Source organism: Rutilus rutilus (genome assembly GCF_951802725.1).
Source record: "Rutilus rutilus genome assembly, chromosome: 25".
Classification (NCBI taxonomy): domain Eukaryota; kingdom Metazoa; phylum Chordata; class Actinopteri; order Cypriniformes; family Leuciscidae; genus Rutilus; species Rutilus rutilus.
The window spans coordinates 7,766,682-7,790,328 of NC_140229.1; the positions used below are offsets into that span (position 1 = coordinate 7,766,682).

At 36.4% G+C, this 23,647-nt stretch overlaps 1 protein-coding gene across 1 annotated transcript in view; it reads right to left on the minus strand.

The window, feature by feature from the left end:
* dscama (Down syndrome cell adhesion molecule a) overlaps nt 1–16,898 on the minus strand; it is a 77,413-nt gene extending 60,515 nt beyond the window's left edge. Inside the window, exons 1-3 of the mRNA XM_084401047.1 lie at nt 16,296–16,898; nt 1,939–2,256; nt 558–704 (exon numbers count right to left, since the gene is read on the minus strand). Coding sequence (XP_084257173.1) covers nt 558–704; nt 1,939–2,256; nt 16,296–16,338 — 508 coding nt within the window. The 5' untranslated portion in view covers nt 16,339–16,898. The remainder of the gene's footprint in view (nt 1–557; nt 705–1,938; nt 2,257–16,295) is intronic.
* Between the last annotated feature and the right edge of the window lie 6,749 nt (nt 16,899–23,647).

Below are 23,647 nucleotides of genomic sequence, written 5' to 3' on the forward strand. Positions count from 1 at the left end.
AAGAGCAGGGTTTAGGTTGTTAAACTGATGGGGAAACCAAAAAAAAGGGGAAAAAAAGAAGGAACGGCTAAGGACTGTAATTGGCTGAAACTTGTTTAGGAACATCAAAACTGCACTTATGCCTGTATATATTTTCAAATCACAGGAATAGTTCACCTCAAAATGTTGTCATTTACTTATCTTCATGTTGCAAATCTGTTTAACTCTTTTGAAGTGAATGTTTGAAAAATGTCCTGGTCAGTATGTTGAAAGTGATTGACAGCTAGATCTGTCAAGGTTCAAAAAAGCACCGTGAAAGTATCATAAAAGGTTTATATGACTCATGCACTATAATCATGAATGCACCACAATAACTCTGGGAATGTAGCTCTCAAATCAAATATGGCAGCATTGACGTCAATGACATTTGAGTCCCCATTCACTTTCATTATATAGACACAGAGGCAAACCACTTTGGAACAGCATAAGATGACACTGGTGAACTATTCCTTTAAAGATAACACTGCATCCTTAGAAGTTCAAGCTCAAAGTATGCAGACATGTATCCAGTGTCCTACCTGAGACGAGTGGTACGGTGTCTCTCTCCCATGACACAACAGTGATGTAGTTCTCCACTGAGGAAGGAATAATGCACTTGAAGACCGCTACGCTGCCTCTCATCGCGGTGTGGTCCGCCACACGGACCGTATAGGGCTCTCGTAAAACTATAGAGAAAGAGCTTGTGTCATTGGTTAAAAAAAAAACCACACTGATAAAATATGTAAAAATCCTTAAATCTGAAATGTTTCTTTCTTCTAGATTAATATGCAGAGGCAATTAGTCTTTTACCAAAATGTAAAAAGTTAAACACCATGGTACTATCAAAACATTGGTCTTTTTGTATGAGAATCCGACCAGCCCAACATAGCAACACTGGCTCAGCCAATGGCATGAGTTTAGGGCAGGACTATCTGTTTGTCTGACCAATAACAGATGGGGAGAGGGAAACCTGTTTGAAAACAGACATTATTTTTGCTATTCCATTTATTATCAGTAGCATTGCAGAAATTACACATTTGGCCTTAAAAACAAGATACTGAAAAGTTTCCTAAGAGGAAAATTATTTGTGTAATTCTACATTAGTACTCAATTCAAGCTTGTAGAAATTAAAGCGTAAATATCAACGTAATAAAATTAACTAAAACCTACTCAACTTTTCTGATACTGATGTTCCCATCATGCACTGGGGCATGCATAATTAATAAGGTTGATTTTTTGCTTCAACTAAGTAGCAATTACTCAGCAAACTTTTACTGGCCAAGTTAAAGTTACTTATTTTCTTTGTTAATTTTAATTAACTAAATTAAGTAGAGTTTACTTAAAGGGATAGTTCACCCAAAAATGGATGTCAAATGTCATCATTTGTCATCATCACTGTTTGGTTACTGACATTCTTCAAAATATCTTCTTTTGTTTTCAGCAGAAGAAAGAAATTCATACAGGTTTGGAACAACTTGAGGGTGAGTAAATTATGATAGAATTTTTTTTTTTTGGGTGAACTATCCCTTTAATTCCATGTGAAATTTACTTAAAAAAATCTGCATGCAAAAACTATATATACATTTTAAGCATAAAATAATTGTATTGTTTTATGAGCAATGATTTGCTGCAAGCTAGTTAGGTACAGGGACATTCTGATTCTAAAGATAATTTGATTGGACAAAAATGTGTGTGGTACAGGATGAGTCATCAATAGTTCTGGTCCATTTTCCCAGAAAAGACTGTAAATTTCAATTGTGTATATCAGCTAAAAGAATGAGTTTTGTCAACATTTAGGAGTACACTGGCATATAGATTAGCCTCAAAGCAAATAGACATCTACTAAAATCCACAATACCTTTAAATCTTTTTGTGTCTTTAAAACATTTGCAACAACCTATATTATCTTTAAACACTCACCGGCCTTAATATGAACATCTTGGCTTCTAATTTTCCCTGAAGGATTTTCCGCTGTGCAATAGTAAGTGTTGTCATGGATCACTTTGCTAAAGCTGGACGGAGGAAAGTGGAAGATCTGGAGAGTGCCGTTTGGGTGGACATGGCGGATCCCTGGGACGTTGTAGCTCTCCTCGCCGGTGGCCAGATACCAGCGCAGGGTAGCAGGCGGCACCGCTGCTGCAGGACAGGGAACAAGAGTCCCCGTGGTGCTGGCGAACACTACCTCTTGCAGAGATGCATTGACAAAATACAAGCTGGAATGTAGGTCTTCACTGAGAACTGCAGGAGACAATAGAGGACATGCGGTTAGTGTCTGAACTGTTCATGCAGTCTGAACCATTTTTAGAGTTAATCAGAACATAAGGTTCTTACTCTCTGTTTGAAAGTACTAACAGCTTGTTTGTCACAGCTGGTCTTCACATCTCCAGGGACGCATTACTTTAACAGCTCATAAATATATTAAAACAGTTAGTCTTGGCACTTTTTAGTCACTATGGTCCATTAGATTCAAGATTCAGAGTCATGCTTGCATAGACAAAAACCTCTCAGATTTGGAGCTCAAATGGATTGCGCAGTTTCAGGTAACTCTAAACAGAAAGCTTACTGACCAGGTCTTAAAGGGATACTTTTGGGTTCACCCAAAAATGAAATTTCTGTCATCATTTACTCACCCTCAAGTTGTTTCAAACCTGAATGAGTTTCTTTCTTCTGCTGAACACAAAAGACACAGTTGTTGCGGGCCTCATTGACTTCCATTGTATTTTTTTTTCCAACTATGGAAGGCTATTAATGCCTACGTCAACGTGTTTGATACCGACATTCTTCAAAGTATCTTCTTTTGTGTTCAACGGAAGAAAGAAACTGGAACAACTTGAGGGTGAGTAAATGATGGCAACATTTTCATTTTTGGGTGAAATATCCCTTTAAATCTTTCAAATTAAACACAGATTGTACCGGAAATATGCCAAATTGAGCTAAATAACAGCTTAGTGAGCAATTTCTCCACTGGGGCTTTTAAAAGAGGAAGATTTCATTGAAACTATATCATTTTTCATGTTTTAACACAATAATTTATTATATTTTTAATGGCCATTGCTTTGGCAATACGACAACACAGTTATGCCAATAAAGCCCTAATGGATTTGAATTGATTTGTTCACATATAACTTATTCTTAAATAACAGACGGACATACTGGGAACAAAACACAATTTCAGTGCCCTGGAGTATTTTAAAGATAATGGAGCTCGGTTTTAGGCCACGGAAAAGCTACTATTGTCCAAAAGCACATAAAAAATAAAATATTTATACCCATACTCTAGGTGATTCCCTAAGATGAAAAACACAGATTAATGGAAATAGATGGAATAGTGGAATCAGCAGGGGAAAAAAAAAAAAAGAAAAAGAAAGAAAAAGCATATTTCTTATCCATTTGACTTTAGTTGTGCGTCACAAATCTTGCTTGAAAAACAGGTACAAAGTTACAACACAATTCGTCAACGTCGCAACATCCTTTTTAAAAGTCAGCGAGTTTTTTTTAAACAAAGAGAGACACATATCAAACTTAACATTTCATATCTCTTATCTATATTGCGTTAAGCATATATCTTTGTCTTTTTTTCAGCGTTTAACACAAAAGCCTAAACGCATTTATAATCCAACACTGTGAACTTCTTTTTTTTTTTTTTTACACAAAACATTAAAACCCACTAAGGTCTTTCGATTGATAATCCAGAGCAAAGCACCAGTGTCAGATCAAAAGAACTTTGGATCTTAAGAACAAGCATTAAATATTAAAAGACTTTATGTCAATACTGAGAATCTACAGTGATACATGGCAACATTTTAACAGATATTATATGCACTGCCACTGTATACAATTTTATAAAAACGTTATTATAAATCTATTTATTAAACAAACATAATAAGTAAAAAGTCTTTTTGCCAGTCTTTGACTTATTATATGTAATATTTCTTATAAATAAACGTTACATTTTAGTAGGCCTATTTTTGATATATCTATATTTATTATATAGGCTACCTTTCTATATATCTAATAAAATGTAATATTTTCAGAATATGCTGCTATGGCAAAAATATTTTCACTTTGGGAATCCATTAGACACAAAATAAAGAAGACAGAAGCTGTTATCCAGACATGATTCATCTGATTTACCACAGACATCATGCAGTAAAGCTTCTGGATTCAAGCATTGATGGACTCTTCATCCTTAAAAATCTGCATGGTCAGCGTCTGTCAATCTGATTCAAGTTCAGATAGTAAAACCCAGCACATGCTTCGCGACGCAGTCAGAATCGCTCTGCTCTCTATTATCTAAACGACAGAAACGGCCAGACACGACTCTTCAAATATGAATTGAATGAATTTATAATTAATCTGGCTTTTTTAGAAAGTGCTTCAGGCTGTTTGATTAACAGCGATTCTTATCAGCCTGAAATAACGGACAGAGCGCTTTCTTTGTCACTGCTTGTTTCTGTCTTTCAGAGCCGATCATTGTAAATTCCCGCTGAGAGAGAGTCTCTAACGCGCTGTCCCTCTGTGGTCCATGTCTGGGCTTGACTCAGGGTGATATTTATGGGGTGAGCATGGTGACAGCTCAAGGGCAGAGACCATTTTAAAGTCAAGCTGATCTCAGGGCATGGTGGTCAGGCAAGCGTGCATTTTGCTTTAACAATCTATGAGATTAAGATGAAGGTCTGGGTAACATTTAACAGTGCCCAAAAATTAAAATTCTGTCATTAATTTCTCACCCTCATGTCGTTCAAAACCTCGTTCATCTTCGGAACACAAATGAAGATCTTTCTGATGAAATCTGACAGTTTTCTGTCCTTCCATTGACAGTTCAACCCCCAGAAAGGTAGTAAAGACATCATTAAAGTAATCCATGTGACTCCAGTGGTTTAACCTCAATTTTATGATAAAATTTATATACATTTGTTAAATAAAGTGGTAAATTGTGGTATATTTTGTGCAAACAAAGCACTCTTCATAAAACTGAGGTTAAACCACTGCAGTCACATGGATTACTTTAATTATGTCTTTACTGGGCCTTGAAAGCGGTAGTTGCGTAGCTGTCAATCTCAAATTTCATTAAAAAGATCTTCATTTGTGTTCCGAAGATGAACAAAAGTCTAATGGATTTGGAACGACATGAGGGTGAGTAATTGATGACTGAATTTTCATTTTTGGGTGAACTATCCCTTTAAATTTTTTATGCAGGCCAAATAAGACAGGTTCTACATATTAACAATGAGTTCTATATATCTGATCAGTCATGAGTAGTTTCAAACATGATAATTATTAAACACACACACACACGGACATGAAAGCACTATATAAATGCCTTATTCATTGATGAACCCACAAATGAGACAAAAGTTAGTCAAAACTTTAAAAAAGTATAGCGATAAAAAGAAGTATTTTACTGTTAAATTAACATAAAAACTCAAACCTATTTAATTTAACTGAATTTACCTCAGTACATTTCGGCAAAAAAGAGAGAGTAATTTTAAGATCACATTAGATAAAAAAAAAACATTTTCAGATTGTAGTTACTAAAGAAAAGAAGAAAACGAGTTCTCAGTAAAGAAATGAGTTATATGAGTGTGACAGGTCTGACTGGGCGTTTGTAACGAGGAGCATTTGAGCAGAATGACAGTTGCATTTAGGATGAGCAGAAATATGGGTTTGTCTTTTGAAAACACATTAACATTTGACCACTGATAGTGTGTAACCAGCCATCACGAGACTCTTTTCAAAACAAGCCAGGCGATTTATTTAAGTGATGTGACGTGCGATCGATATTTACCCTGCAAACCGCATGGGCGCCTCTGGTATTAACCCTTACATAGGACTGTTTGTGTTCAAAACGATCAGGACAGACACATTAAACCCTTACAAAAAGTTGTAACTCTACACTAATGGAATAAATGTGCCTAATTGAAATATTTTTTGGAAGCTTTGAAAAATGTCACGATAAATTGCTTATATAATGCAAAAATGGTCTAAAAACGTGTTAAACATGGTAATACCATTATATGTTTTCATAAGTGAAATAGCCCCTGACCATTCCAAAACTACATCAAATATGTTTAGATGATTTTAATATTTCAATCATGATTCAAAAATAAACAAATGTCCAAAATCACATGGTACTACCATAAGTTCACAAATTTATACCCTGAATAACCTGGTACTAAATCTGCACATTTGATCAAATCCAATGTATTTTTCAATGATTTTAGTATTTTTATGATGAACTGCCTATGTATAATAAAAAATGATAAAAAAACATGGCAATCCATGGAACCTTTAAAAAAAAAAAGAACATAGTAATAACATGGATGGTTGTTGGATGATTTAAATATTTTCATGATTAATTCATAAAAACATATGTTGCCTCTGTGCAGGTTTTAAAGGACCATTTTTTTAAATCAATTATTGTTTGGATAATTCATCGATTTTCATGACGAATTGCTTGTGCATAACTCGCTTGTGCAATAATAAACAAACATTATGTTGGAATGTCTTAAAACAGTGCAAAGTATAAAATCAGAATCTCTCTGAGGATGAAATCTTGGCCCTGGTGTGGGTGGATGGGTCACTCTGTTGGCTGCAGGCCCACTGTGTCTGCGCTGTTGTCTGTGCGCGGGCTGCGGAACCTTGACGGAACGTCACGGGCTCGAGGTAATTAAGGCAGGGGCGTGCGGAAAGCCAGAGAGTGCAGGGGGAGCCCGGAACAGCAGCCGGGATAGTCAGAATTCCTGTCCCTGCCCCAGGGCTACAGCGGGCCGGGCGTCAGGGAGCTGTAGCGGAGCACCGCAATTTAACCAGTTTGCAATTTGCTCTCATGAATATTAAGCACAGCCCAGCCGTGTCCGGGTTAATAGACCCCCGCTCACTGCCAATATGTAAAGCCGAAGAAATCCCCCAGATGCCAAGAAAGGGGGAGCAGCACAAGTCCCACAGGAAAAGTCAAGTTTCTGTGTTTTTTTCATTCTTTTTTTTTTCATCTCTTAAGTGAGATGATTTAAATATCATCTGAATAATGTCAGAGCAAACGTTCGTTTAGAGCCTCCCTCCCTGGTGGTGAGAAGGAGATCAAACGGCCTCCGCGGATCTACATCAATTACGAGAGCCGCCGCCGCTGATGTCTGAATCTAAAGGACGAGCTGAACCAGTCTCGGCTGCTCACGCTGGGATCCCGGAGACACGTGCAATACGACAACTCCTCGAGATTCACAAAACTATGCATGTATACTTATTTAAGCAACAAATCGAATTATTGATTTATTGAAAAACTTGAAAAATATTCTAATGCAGTCAAATATTACTTTTTAAGAAAAGGTACATTACAGTACCAGTTATCAGCCAGGTACATTTTCAGTCTTTCTACTTAAAAACGTAACATTTAATTTAATGTGTAACTTGTTTCTTTGTAATTATTTGTAAAATGTAGCCTATTTGTCATTTCTGAGTGAAAATGGTTTCAGAATAAACTCTACACAAAAGTAAAAAAATGTTCACTGTATACCAGCGGTGAGAATCTCAAATCGATTCTTGAGGTCACGATTGGATTAAAAATCGGTTCTCGATTTTGAATCAAATTTCGATTCGATGTCTTGAAGAAAAGAAATTCCGCTGAATTAAATGTGGTCAAAGTTAACCCAATATTATAAAACAAATGCCATTTAAGCTGACTGCAATCATTGCACATGTGACTGGCAGTCTTCTGTAATAAAGCAATTTCATTTCATTTTTGTTATTAAAAATAGGAACAAAGAAGCAAATTACAAACAATAGGGCAAATAAAATAGAAAAATATACAAATTAAATAAACTAAGTTTATCAGGTATAGTAGCCTATATGTTTACTTAACATGTAGGCTAGTAAGATATAATGTAAAAATAAAACTACTAAATATAAATTGATTCATATTAAAGTTACAAAAGTGATTCAGTCAAAAGCAGTGAGTGATTTTTTTTTAATTAAAATGAATGAAACAGACAGCAACAGTTTATGAGGCTGCTGTCCCTTTAAGAATGAATGCACGGATCTAAAAGACTGTTACACATCTGATTTGTTTACATTCGTTTAGGTCACAACAGACTGTGTTTCCATGAAAACTTCACACAGTGTGCATTTGTGTGTGTGTTTGACCATGCAAGCGCAACAAGCTGTGAAAGATAACTGAATACGGGATCACATGGATCTTTTTTTCACGGCTAAAGGCCCTTGCACACTGAGTCCGAAATTATCGCGTGCGTTTTTTCGCTTTCGTGATTCGGTGGTTCTGAATTGTCAAAACACCATTCAAAATGCTCGCTACCGATGCGAAAAACGCAGAAAATCGAACCTGATTCGATTTTTTTTTTGACGGACGAAAGTTTCGGAGGCAGTGTACGAGCGTGATTGACAGAACGTGAGGTCGTATTTATTTTTTAACGTGCGGAAATTTCGGACGCGAATTTCGGACTCAGTGTGCAAGGGTCCGCCCCCTGCGCCGGGAGCAGCAGCTCATTTGCATTTAAAGGGACACATTGACAATTTTAACATATATATAAAAATACCTTTACTGTGATTAATAACACTCTAACGTGTCAAAAAAATTAATAGTACTGCGAAGTTAAAGAGGTGTAACACTTTAGAAAATTGATTTTTGACATTCGTGAATTGGTAGAAGATAGAATCGCGATTCATGTGAATCGATATTTCCCCTACTGCATATTTAAGATTGTCAATTTGCAATTTGCAGTCTTTCTCTTCTCATCCTGCACTACGTAGATTTTTGTTCAATCAAATTCTCTCTATAATGTCCCTCCCCCCCAATACCACATGCAACTGACTAGAAAGTAATCATGATTTAAAGCCTATTGGCTCTTTATTTATAATTTGCAGACAACCCCAAATCCTCCTTCCAAAAATGGCAGCCAATGCAATGTCAGCAAATTTGATGGCCAAGAGCCTTTTCCAAATAGCTAAAAGGTTGTAGGGCTTCCTCTGAATCCTTTGTTGTTTACAGAGTATCAGGCTTGTTCAGGACACTCATTTTCTTGTGTTTATCACATGGACACACACACACACACTAAAAAAAAAAAAAAAAGCAGTTCCACAGTGAGGACTCACGCTGTCTTTATCGGTCAGATAAATTCCCCATGGGAGCATCAGTGGTGAAAAAAAACAAAAAACAAAGATAGGTAATTATCAATTCCACAATTTCCACTCTATAGATAAGAGATTTTCAACAACCAAACTAAATTAAGCCCAAGGAAAAAAGCCAGATCTGAATTATGATAGACAAAAATATTGATTTTGCCCTTTTTTGAACAAAATCAGATGCTGCTAGAATTGTTGGTTTTCAATTGACTAAATATATCATGTAAATATATAAAAAGGTATTCAATTTCAGTATATATTGAATTGTTAAATAATTATCCAGTATATTTAATTACACACATACATATGCAAATACTGTACATCTGGCTCTAAAGATACAGTATTATCAACCACTGAAAAATCCTAAATCCTTCCAGTAACTCTGTATTGTTTGGTTTTGTTCATCAGTTTACAGTATCCCGATGTCTCAGTTTCTGGCCTCTTCTAAACATGTGCCTGTGCTAATATTTGGGTGCGAGTCTCAGGTCAGCTCCTCTCCTCGCAGAAAGCTCGCGCCCCTGCAAACTCACGCAGCCAAGCAGATGTAAATGTATTCGGAACATTTAGTGCTCAGGATTAATCTAATTATAATTTAATCATCTGATCAAACAGCAATTAGCATAATCACTTCTGGGGACGGGCCGATAGAGAATGCAGTGGAAACAGAACAGACCTGAGGCGAGAGCAGCTTCAATGAGACATTTGCTGGGATCTCTGTAAATGTTACACGTTTCTGGGTGTTGAAATTCTGGCCATTTCTTTTTTTCTTTTTTTTTTTCGTCTGCTTTGCTACATGGACACATTCAGTGGTCAAACAGACTTTGTTAACTCATGGACAAAAATCAAGGATGTAAGCACATATTCAGGACTGCAGGGGACCAGATTTAACCCATTTTCTCCCTCATTCTTTTTTGTATAAATATATAAAATATAAAAATAGTCATTTAAAATTTAGTTAAAAAAATTAGTAATATAAAAATAGATTTTTTTAATAAAAGAATGCTCTGAAGGGAATCATAATACAGTTTTGCGAGGGCAATAAACACCATAGATATTGAGGGGGAAACATCACACACAACCATTGTTGATTGTTAATATGAATATTTGAGATGATGTAAAAAATTGATTATGATTCAATACAGATTGTATTTAGGTCAATAGGCATTTATGATATTTAACATCCATTTTGTAATGTAAAAATGAGGTATAAATGGGTAAAACTTCATATGCCGTAAAAAAATACTTTTTATTCAGGTAACCTAAAATGTGCTTTTATCTGAATTAAAACCAACCAGTATTATTCCTTATGAATAATATAAATTATTATTTAGTGACCGAATATCACATGGAAATCACATTACATTAAGGTCTCCTTAAGGTATTAACATGCACTTTTAAAAAATGTGTTACTTTATTAAAAAGATGTACATTACAGCCATAGCCAAAATTACAATCAGGACATAATCCTTATTTGGAAAATCCTGAGTCAAGTCATATCTATTTTCATACATATACTCCTGATTTTCCAAATTATGATTTAAGAATTAACATATTCTATGAATGTTTGCAATTAATGAACGTTATTACAAAGTCTCACTGAAAAAGAGACAGATCGATAGATTGAAAGATCTACATCCACTCCTTTTCACCTATTAACAGATTAAAGCTAACCAAAAACAGCCTCTACAACTCTTTTCTTTCACAACAACAGACCAAGAGCACCACTGCACTGACAGGAAAACTCTCAGTCTCATTTAAGATCACAGAGGATGGAGCAACCCAGGGGTTTGTGCTAAAGTCATCAAGCTTCTTTACTAAAAAAAAAAAAACGCCTGAAAGTCCTCATCAGTGTAAAACACGAAGTGCTTTTTCTGCCAAGTCATCAAAGCAGGAAATAAATACACATTACGTCCACCAGCACAGGCCCGTCTGTCAGGCATATTTCCTGCTGATTGACAATAAGCTGTGCTGATGGAAAATATGAACACTGATCAGCCTTACTTCTAGCTAAACAGTTAGTACAAGCAGATCATCAAAATGTCATTATGCCAAACGACTCCTGGAATTACTGATACGCTGGAGAAAGAGCTACTAGGTTGAGTGGAGCTGTGTGTGTGTGTGTGTGTGTGTGTGTGTGTGTGTGTGTGTGTGTGTCCTACAGAGTCTAACTCACACCACACGTTTAAATCTATTTCTAATACACATTGTGCTTTACTACTGGCACAGATTTAACCTTCCCAGTTACTTTATTACTTATACAATATTAAAAATCTGTATGAAACATCTGATAAAATCCCTTTTAACTGCTATGCTTCTTTTAAATCAAAGAAAGTTGGTGTACGTTTTAAAAGAAAATACTATATCAGTCTTTCTACTCCATCATTTCTTGCCATCTATGTGTAATTATTTGTGTAATTTACTAGCAATTTCAGAGTGAAAACTGTTTCAGAGTAAACACCTTTTTTTTTTTCAGTGTATTATGGCAAGTTAGGGTTTACGTAACTATATTTTGGGGACAGAGTTGTCCCTAATAAGTGAGATAAATCGCAAAAATAAATATTAATAATTAAAGTAAATTATGTTCTTTAAAAAAATCAAAAAATACAAAAGTATGTCTAATAAAAATGGAAATCTGTCTAAAAAAATCTGTAAAAACTATTCATAAATAAAGTAAATCTTGGTTAGTTTTTGGTTTCTAAAAATGAAAACACTTAAGAATAGCCTAAATAATAACCATAATAATATAAAAACAACAAGAATATGTTTGCTTTACTTAATATTCTATGCGCGTTCAGGAACAATGACTATGGAACAAGAAACAAGTGTTCTGAAACCAAGTTGATTTTAATGCGTATCAAATGATTTGTAGAACAATATCAGTTTGCTTTGCTTTCAGGACTGTAAACAAGGCCTTGATTTCTCTCCACAATGCACATCACATCAGTGCAGCTGCAGTCTTAAAAACCCAGGCGTACAGTTGAGCAAAACAAATGGATATGCCCACACACTTTTGTCTGTTTGATCTGGACTCAGCTAAAAGCTCTCTTAAAAACCATCTCATGGAAAGCGACAGCTGATTGGGCACTTTGCTCTACGCCGCGCTGTTTACTCGTGTCCATTTGAGTGTATGTCAGAGTTGGCCCCTAGCATCAGTTTACAAAAACAACATCGCACCTACTTTGGGCTCCGTCTGTGCGAGGATGCTTATGTTGTTCCAATTACATTTGTGTGTTAATATGCACACGGTCTCGAGAGCTCTTCACCAACACAAGAGCCATTGAAAACAACTCAGCGTGATTTTACATGCTAAAACATTTGTTGTTCAATATTAGAAAGCTGAGCTTGGAAAAAGCAGTGTGAATGTTATTAGGACTACATTATAAAAATTGTATTAACTATATTAATTGTGCATCTACACTCTTAGAAGAAAAGGTTCTCTAATGGTTCTGTCAGGCGCTTCATATAGAACCGTTCAGTGTTTCCCATCATGTAATACTTTTATGAATTTATTTCTAAATAATTTGTTTTGTTTTCATTTTAAAAACAGGTCAAAACATACTATATCAATGGGGGAAATTAAATAATATGTTAAACGTAAAAGTATTATGCAATCATTTAAAGTCCCCCAGTGGCGAAAATCAAGCTTTTAATGTTGTTTATATGTCTATGCGTTGTTTTTAATATGCTTTAGGACAAACCATGTGTAAATTCATAAGTCAACACCATTGCTGAGTATTTTCTCCTTAAAACTGCAGTGAACCAAAGAACGCGATTTGAAATCGCTGGTGTGGCTGACGTCACAAACTACCTTGTAACCAATCACTTCAACGAGTGGATCTCTGAGCTGGTGCGAGTGAGTGGAGGCGGGGCTAATTTGCGTATTCATAGAACCGTGTATACTAAATTAGGCAAGGGTTGTAGAGTTACATTCAAGCTATTTTGGAGCTATTATGAAGATTTTTTTTTCAAAGAAAAAAAAAAACGTTTAAATGTGTAATTTTGGTGATCAAAGATGAGTTTTAAGGGAAACCATTATTGACTACAAAGGGACTTTAAGACATTTCTCCTTATGTAACGGAGGCCAGCTAGTAAAGAGCTGTGCAGGTAAACCTCACTCCCCTGATCTCAAGAGGCGCTATAGCGACTAGTGCTGATGTGGTCTTTAGTGTCCTTGTTAGCGCGCCCTCCTCCCATGCCGAAAACAAAACGTTGGTTCGAATCTCAGTCTGAGTGGTTGCGAGTAGAACCGGAGGGGTTATGGTGCCGTGACCCGGATGGGAGTGAGTGTAATAAAGACCAGCTAGTAAAGAGCTGTGCAGGTAAACCTCACTCCCCTGATCTCAAGAGGCACACTAGCGACTGGTGCTGATGTGGTCTTTAGTGTCCTTGTTGGCGCGCCCCTCCTCCCATGCCGAAAACAAAACGTTGGTTCGAATCTCAGTCTGAGTGGTTGCGAGTAGAACCGGAGGGGTTACATTGGTGCCGTGACCCGGATGGGAGTAAGTGTAATAAAGACCAGCTAGTAAAGAGCTGTGCAGGTAAACCTCACTCCCCTGATCTCAAGAGGCGCACTAGCGACTAGTGCTGATGTGGTCTTTAGTGTCCTTGTTAGCGCGCCCTCCTCCCATGCCGGAAACTAAACGTTGGTTCGAATCTCAGTCTGAGTGGTTGCGAGTAGAACCGGAGGGATTACATTGGTGCCGTGACCCGGATGGGAGTGAGTGTAACGATGGCCAGTTAGTAAAGAGCTATGCAGGTAAACCTCACTCACTTGGCATCAAGAGGCGCACTAGCGACTGATGCTAGATGCTGCGGTTTTTAGTGTCCTTGTCAAGCGCCTGCCTCCCATGCTGGAAAAGCTGGTTCGAATCCCACTCAGAATGGTTACACTTATATAGAACCTTTTTGGCATAAAGGTTTCTTTAAAATGTATTCAAGAACCCTAGGGTTCTATATAGAAACCCAAATGAACCTTCTTTTCTAAGAGTGTACAAGCTGCAACAGCGCTGATCAACAAAAAAGGAAAAAAATATGACATCTCAAAAGGGATATTTAAGAGACCAGGGAATTAATTAATCCTTCCAGATAAACACCCCAAACAAGCACGCCACGTTTCCCTCTGCTACTCATTACGGAAACACTTCCGGGGTCACCTGTACAGAAAGCTCCAAGGCCACTGCGCCAACATACATTTCAGGGGTTTCCATAGAGACCAGTGGAGAACTGGGCTGTGAGCTTAACCAAATCATGAAAGGCTCATTTTGTATGGCTTCTTTTCTCTCTCTCTCTCTCTCTCTCTCTCTCTCTCTCTCTCTCTCTCTCTCTCTCTCCTCTCTCTCTCTCTCTCTCTCTCTCTCTCTCCCCCACACACCCGCAAGAAACATGCTACACTGGCCAGAGAGAGAGAGAGAGAGAGGAGAGAGAGAGAGAGAGAGAGAGAGAGAGAGAGAGAGAGAGAGAGAGAGAGAGAGAGAGAGAGAGAGAGAGAGAGAGAGAGAGAGAGAGAGAGAGAGAGAGAGAGAAAGCTCACTGCACTGACAGCAGCGGCACTGCATCAGAACGCTGATCAATGGAGCCTCAGAGACCCACATACACGACTAGAAAGCAGTGGCACAAATGGGACCATATTGATTCAAAGAGAAACACTTAAAATGCTTTTTAGAAATGCTCATTTGAACACAGTTCAGTAGACATGCACCACTCAATTGGCCAAAAACAAAATCCCTCTGAAATGATAATCAATTTCATTGATACACCATCAATTGAGGTTAAACGATTGTGTCCATTTCCCTTCATCGCAGTCCTGCAGAAAACTGATAAAGCTTGGAAAAAATAATTCAAAAGATGGAAAATTAGACTGATATGATTCAATAGAATGTGGCCTCATGGCATTCAACAACACCCTTTATGCTAAAACATTGCTGTGTACGCTTTGTGTGTGTGTGTGCATCCTATCAAAATGCATCTCCTGTTCTTGCTATCACCGGTCAGTCTATGTGGAGAGGCCTGGGTCTGATATTAACGCTCCACAGTGTTACTCTGTTAAAGCCACCTAAATGGCCCCATTTTCTCCTTGCTTCCTCCCCCCACCCCTCATAACCCCCCTCTCACTCTCTCTCTATTCCACCACAAACACACCCATCCTGATTTAGCCCAGCAACCAGCACCCACTCACTGTCTCTCCATTTTAAAGCCATCAACACTTCCCTCCTGTCGAGCATTTGCGGTAGAATTGTTTGTTTTTTTAGAGGTCAATATGATTCGGACACCCACATGGAATTTTTTTTTTTTTTTTTTTGAATAAATGTTTTGTGAAAAGGTCACAGTGAAAGCATTCCATAAAGTGCCAATTGAGTGACAGCGAGTTATTTTTTCATTCAATGCTCCAGTGCTTCTTCTTGAAACATGGCGGCTGTGTCACTATGCCACAATACAGCAATTTTTTGTAATTCTTTTTCTTTTTTTTTAGATGCTTTTCAGGGTTTTATTGGTGCTTTTTAAATTAATATAAACTGCTTAATTACTTTAAAACAAATAATAATAATTGTGTGTATTTTAAAAAAAGTGCACCAGCAAATCTGTTTTTCTACACTTAAAATAAAATATGTATTATATGTAAAATGTTACATGTAAAAATATAATAAGGTCATAATAAAGAAAGGGAAGGAATAACAAAACAAAATTTGTCACATCAAATTAGGTTTGGTCCAAACAGGATGTCAAGATTCATATTTTTGACATTCTTGATGCACTTGAGGGTATTTGCATAATCATGCTTGCTTGTTTATTTAGTATTATAAGCTGTTAAATGTAATAAAGTGACTAATCATATAAAACAGACGATTTAAATGCCTATTTAGGAGTCTGCTGCTGTACTGGTTTCACCTGAATTACTTGCACAAATTAATTTGCGATATAACTATCAGGGAGGGAAATTGCATGCATGATATTTATGATAAGCACTGAAATGATATGTGTAAACCTTTTAAAAGAATATACAAATGGTGTTGTGAATTAAAGAGAGACTAAATCGACTGGACCAGGATGCATCGTATTTCAAACGTGCTTAAATGTATTCCTAGTGCATTGCGATGTTAATTAATTTCAACGAAGTTACAATAAAAAAATAAAACACTACTCACCATTCAAAATGCACTGGAAAAAGATGATGGCCAATATCCACATGCCCCGCTCCTTTCAATCTCCAAACTAAGATTTTTCTTTGCCCACTGCACACTTTTCCTCCAAAAAAAGAAAAAGAAAAAAGAAAAAAAGAAGAGAAAAAAAAAAAAAAAAACAAAAACGTTGCGCAGGAATATGAATATCTGTAATTAGTAGTTCCAGTGGAGAGGGTGCATATCGCTCGCGTGCGCTCCCAGGCTGATTGTCTCCGAGCTGGGATCCAGCTGTGGCTCGCGCGAGATGGTGAGCGGCGGGCAGGTGCGATGCTGAGTCAGAGCGCGCGCTTACTGAGAGGGCACTGCGCACAGGTGTAGTCTCGTGCGAGGAGTAAAACAGCGGGAAAGTAAATCCACTGAATTATTAATGATTACAAATCATATCGGAAAAGTTTACAGAAAAGAAAAAAAAAGAACTAAAAAGAAACTAAAAAGAAAAAGCTCTGAAAGTCCAGCGCGTGAAGGGATCGAGACGATGGCTGTTAGCTGTACTCAGAGCAACATCCCTCTTCACCACCTCGCACCGTCCAGCAGTCAGCAAGCACGCGCATCTTCCCCTGCTGCACTGATCACTCCAGAGCTCAGCATCAGCACCAGAGCATCACACAACACAACACCCCCCTCTCACTCTCTCTCTTTCTCTCTCTCTCTCTCTCTCATCTGCAGCCTTAAAGGTGCAGGGGTCCTGCTCTTAAAGAGAGAGTCCAAACACACCAAAAGCAAACCTAAGAAATCATGTGATCATTAAGTGTGTAACTCACATGCAACAAATTATGAGGTTCGTTTTTATTTTCAAGCTGTTTAGTTACATTGCAATGCAAAGGATACAAACCATATGATGATAAACGTTATTTAAATGTTTTTTTGAGTGTGCGTGACAAGTAAAAGAAGTCTTAGCGTGTAACTGTCTCCATATTGTAAAAAAAGCCTAATTAAAAGGAAGCCATCTTGTTGTCATGTGACAAGAAAAACATAAGACCACCAATAAAAATATAAAACAATATACATTTGTTTTATGAAAATGTTTCGTTCAACTCTTTTTAACTTAATATTCATAAAAATAATAATAATAATAAAATCTCTATCTATATACAGTATATGTATATATATATACAATGAATAATGTTTCACATGTATTCAACGTGCAAGAAAAATGTTACTAATTTATTTTACTTTAATTTAATTACACCACTGAAAAAAATGTGTAAGATTTGTTTAGTAACATACGGACTCATTAGTGAATGCTTTAACTAACACAAACTAAAACCGAGCAATATATTCTTACAGCATTTATGTTAGATCATAAAAATGTTCATGCTCACAGTAACTAACGTTAACAGATACAACTTTTGATTTTAAAAATGTATTAGTAAATGTTGAGATGAACGCAGGTTCTTGAGTTTTATTTGACCCGTTAAGAAATTGCACACCATACATGTATAAAAGTAAAGAATAAACAGCGTGGAATGAAGGTAACAGTAACATCACAGTTGTGTATGACAACTTCCAAAATGATCTTAATTGGGTGGCATGAATTCATGTCATTTAATGCGGTTTATGTTAGGATTCAGGGCCCTGAGGGCGTGCGAGTTTCTTTTTTTTTTCGTCCCTTAAGCTGGCTCCATTAATTGACCTTGACAAATCAGAGCATTTGCCTCCTGCGCAGTGAGGCGTTGGTGCGACTCATTGCGTTTTCATGAAAAACATTAACCTTTAATTAGATTTGAGTAGCCTATGTTCTGTCTAATAATAACACAATAAACTTGATGTTTGTATATATGATTAAAAATAAAGAAATAAATGTGATAACTATCATTATTATAACCTACAATTACAATTAATAATATTATTTTAAGTAGGTAACACTTTATTTTAGTGTCCTTGTTACACGTTACATGTAGTAACTATAGTAATAACTATAAATTATGCATAATTGCATGCAACTAACCCTAAACCGAACCCTAATCCTAACCATAACACTATAGTAAGTACATGTAGTGAATTAATATTACTCAGTCCTTATAATTACACTATAACCAGGACACCCTAAAATAAAGAGTAATCTTTTAAGTATTATATATAATATATTAAATTCTACATCATTTTTCAAATATTATATTGTATTTAAAAAAAGAAATACACTACTAATATTGTTTTAAGTGTTATATGTGTGTAAGTGTAATACTTAATTCATTTTATTATATTAAAAATAAAGAAAATGACAATTACTACAATCACTATAGTATATCCCCTAACAAGGCAACATATTAAGGATGATAAGATGGTGAGCAAACAATCAGTTTTCGTATTGGATGCAGGAGAAATGCAGGAATAAAGATCTGAGCAACTTGGACAAGTGCCAAATTGTTCTAGCAAGGCGACTGGGTAAGAGTATCTCTGAAATGGCGGGGCTTCTGGGTTGCTCACGGTCAGCAGTGCAGAGAATTTACCAACACTGGTCCGAGGAGGGACAAACCACAAACCGGCGACAGGGTGTTGGCCGCCCAAGGCTCGTCGATATGTGAGGGCAACGAAGGTTACCCAGCCTGGTCTGAGCCAACAGAAGGTGTACCGTGGACACACAGTCACACAAAAATGGTTATGGGAGGAATGCGTCACAACACACAGTGCATTGCACTCTGCTGCATATGGGGCTAAGCAATCAGAGTGCCTATGATGACCCCTGTCCACTGACGGAAGTGAAACTTCTCTCTAAAATGCTTTATTCTGAATGGTAAAATCATTTTTGTATAATGTTAGTTTCACACATGTCTTATCACGTGCTCTCTTACTTCTTTACAGTAAATGATAGTAATAATTCAATAGCATTTCTATCTTTCTTCAACTGCAGATCTTCTATCTAGTGCGATTTGTAGACAGTTTGCTCTTTTCTCGTGTGTACAGGCTCTGCCTGTGGTTTTCAGATTCAGCACAGATCTTTGCATGCTGCAGAATACAGGAGCTGTCACTCGTCACTGCCAAAACCACGGCACATCATTAGACTCAGCCACCGCAACACGACTAACCCTCCGCTCCAGGCTGCTTCTCCTTTATCCTGATACATTTACACAAATCCCCTCCACATACACAACTTACTAGAAAGTGTGCTGTTATGATTAACTCAACAGGCAGCATGAAATACAAATTCCGGTGGCAAATGAAGCCAAGAATCTGAAAATCGGTCCAATCTCTTCTCAAACAGCCCTGTGATTTTTAAGGCGCCCGTATTGTTCCCGTTCACAGTGTCCGGTAGTGTTTGTTTTTTTACACGGCTGCCTGCTGTCTTCATGTGAGCTGCACAAGTCATTTCATTCTCCTCGGATCTTCCTATCCCCCCACCCACCGCCCGGCACAACCTCTGCACCATTTACTGAATTAGAGATTTTTTTTCCCCTCAGGATTCCCTTTAGGTGCCATTTTTGTCTTATCTTGTTTCTTAAGACATGTCGATATCATTTAGCTATTTATTTTATACGTGAATGACAAGACTTGTGCTCTACCTTAAATGGCAACACATTCACTCTGGTTCTCTCCATGCATGAGGCGCTTCACTGCAGCATAGCTGAGCTCCCACATGTATGTTGTGCACTGTAAGCTTGTCTAAAGCAGCCATTGATTCACAGAGCATCCGCTCAGACCAGACAGGCTTTTGTCACGAGATGCAAAACAGAGAAAAAGCAATGGTTTCGTGTGCTTTTGTAGCCAATAACAATGTTGGCGCTCGGTTTGCACAGCCCACGCGAGACAGCCGCAGTCGGTACGGGAGTCATGTTGGCTGCTATCACAGAGCAGATATCAGGGCGGCTCTCGCTGTTCTTTCTCAGGGGGCGAGTCATGTGCACCAGGCACGTCGAGGAGGTTGTGTCCACGGATAGGCGTTGCCCATGGACACGTCTCCTGCGGTTTGCTCTCTCGGAGTGACTCCAGCCTAGAGGATGGGAGAGAACCTTGGGGAACGGATAAAACAGAACAGCTAATTATGAGCAGGACAGGCAGTGGTCAGGAGGGATATGGGATGATGTTTGCATGTGCTTTAGTTTTGTAAACCGTTTTATGCATTCTAAAATAAAATAAAAATAAAAATTTATAAAAAAAAAATAAATACAAAAAAATACAAAAAAATACAAAAAAATACAAAAAATACAAAATAATAATAATAATAATAATAAAAAAATACAAAATACATTTGTTTATAGAATAAAGCAGAAAATAGTCCAGGAAACATTTTCAGGATTCTCAGGAATTTGGGATGTTTGCATGTGTTTTAGTTTTGCAAAAGATTTTTGCATTATTGAAAACTTTATATTAGTTCTATATAAATAACATTTTGAATAAAATAAAATATAAAATAAATATTTTATAGAATAAAGTAAAAAATAGTCCAGGAAACATTTCAGGATTCTCATGGGATTTGGGACGATGTTTGCATGTGTATAGAGTAGAATACAATAGAATAGAATAGAATAGAATATAGTCCAGTAAACATTTGCAAGATTCTCAGGGATTTGGGACGATGTTTGCATGCGTTTAGAATAGAATAGAATAGAATAGAATAGAATAGAATAGAATAGAATAGAATAGAATAGAATAGAATAGAAAATAGTCCAGGAAACATTTGCAGGATTCTCAGGGATTTGGGACAATGTTTGCATGCGTTTAGAATAGAATAGAATAGAATAGAATAGAATAGAATAGAATAGAATAGAATAGAATAGAATAGAATAGAATAGAATATAGTCTAGGAAACATTTGCAGGATTCTCAGGGATTTGGGACGATGTTGCATGTGTAGAATAGAATAGAATAGAATAGAATAGAATAGAATAGAATAGAATAGAAAATAGTCCAGGAAACATTTGCAGGATTCTCAGGGATTTGGGACGATGTTGCATGTGTAGAATAGAATAGAATAGAATAGAATAGAATAGAACAGAATAGAAAATAGTTCAGGAAACATTTGCAGGATTCTCAGGGATTTGGGACAATGTTGCATGAATAAAATAGAATAGAATAGAATAGAATAGAATATAATCTAGGAAACATTTGCAGGATTCTCAGGGATTTGGGACGATGTTGCATGTGTAGAATAGAATAGAATAGAATAGAATAGAATAGAATAGAATAGAACAGAACAGAACAGAATAGAATAAAGTAGAAAATAGTCCAGGAAACATGTGCAGGATTCTCAGGGATTTGGGATGATGTTGCATTTGTAGAACAGAACAGAACAGAACAGAACAGAACAGAACAGAACAGAACAGAACAGAACAGAACAGAACAGAATAGAATAGAATAGAATAAAGTAGAAAATAGTCCAGGAAACATTTGCAGGATTCTCAGGGATTTGGGACGATGTTTGCATGCGTTTAGAATAGAATAGAATAGAATAGAATAGAACAGAATAGAATAGAATAGAATAGAACAGAACAGAATAGAATAGAATAGAGTAAAGTAGAAAATAGTCCAGGAAACGTTTGCAGGATTCTCAGGGGTTTGGGATGATGTTGCATGTGTAGAATAGAATAGAATAGAAAATAGTCCAGGAAACATTTGTAGGATTCTCAGGGATTTGGGACGATGTTGCATGAATAGAATAGAATAGAATAGAATAGAACAGAACAGAACAGAATAGAATAGAATAGAATAGAATAGAATAGAATAGAATAGAATAGAATAGAATAGAATAGAATAAAGTAGAAAATAGTCCAGGAAACATTTGCAGGATTCTCAGGGATTTGGGACGATGTTGCATGAATAGAATAGAATAGAATAGAATAGAATAGAATAGAATAGAATAGAATAGAATAGAATAGAATAGAATAGAACAGAATAGAAAATAGTTCAGGAAACATTTGCAGGATTCTCAGGGATTTGGGACGATGTTTGCATGTGTTTAGTTTCGTAAACTGTTTTATGCATTAAAAATGTGCTCTTTATTAACTCTTATTTTGTGCTTGTTCTGGAGAAGAGCAACAATGGTAAACCTCTTGACGTGATATTATTTGTATACAACGGTTTAGAATTATGCTTTTGGACAGCTTCTTTTTTTTTTTTTATATATACAATAAGTGTTTCCCATAAATTTGTATTTTCAGCACATCTCTCGCTCTCTTTCACTTGCCTTTTTTTTTTGTTGACGTGGTTGATACCCATTACAGTTATGAATAGTCACTGTGTCTGGAAGGTCCCTGGAGCTCTGGCTATATTCTGCCCTAACAAGCATTTCTGTGCCGGAGCATCAGCACCGGAGCTGCCGCTCTTGCAGCTGTTGGGCTGGAGAATCCCTTACAAAAGCACACATGCCTGCAGCTCTCCCCGGACTCTTCTCACATGCTGCTTTATTTCATCTAGAATGTGGCTTACAATAAATGACAGAATCCTACCGGATGTCCGGATGTTCCTCTGCATGTGGAGTGGTTGTTATCTGTGACAATAGAGAAAGAAAGTACAAAAGGAGTTAGAATCCAATCCAACCACTAAAGTAAATCTTATAATTGGAAAATCGAAAGAAAGAGATAAAAACGTTTGTCTATATTCATGCTATAAAAATATTTTTAAATCTATAAGAAATGTAATTTTGCTAAACATATATTACAGATATACTGTAGATACAATTAGATAACGATGTAATTTAATCAGGGGGTAAAGCAAACTTTTTTTCCTCTTGTAATTAGGAGTATAGTGAGTACATGCTTTACCTTCACAAATGAAATACTCAAAGAACATTTGCATTTAAAGAAAGGTCATTTTGAACTGCATTTCTATTATTTACACACTTTTATGAAATTTCAGTGTTTTCAATCTAATGCTTTTACCAGACTCGCTGCAATTAACGGAAATATATTCTAAAAAATATTCTAAAGTTTTATATAAATTAAATTGAACAAAATTATTAAACGTTTAATTAAAGTTAATTAAAATTTGATAGAATACACTTTTTTCCAATGTGGTGGAATATTTACTATATATTATCAATAATATTATATAGTTCTGTATAAATTAAATATAATAAAAACAAATTACAAATTAAATAAAATAATTAAATTAAATTAAATCAAGGAATCTTTTAGAATAAAGAAGAAAATACTCAGGATTCTCAGTTACACTTTTTAGGGAATATTTCAGTGTCATAGAGATTGAATTTGAAAGAGATTACATACAGTATCTTCTGAATAAAGAACTGAAGAAATCATGCTCAGATGACTGTAAATGGTGGCTACAGTCTGTACTTCTGTATGTTATGTGCTGGCATTAACTAATATTATCTGTGTCACTAGCTTTCAGACACCAGAATATGATCAAACCAAAAATATGTAA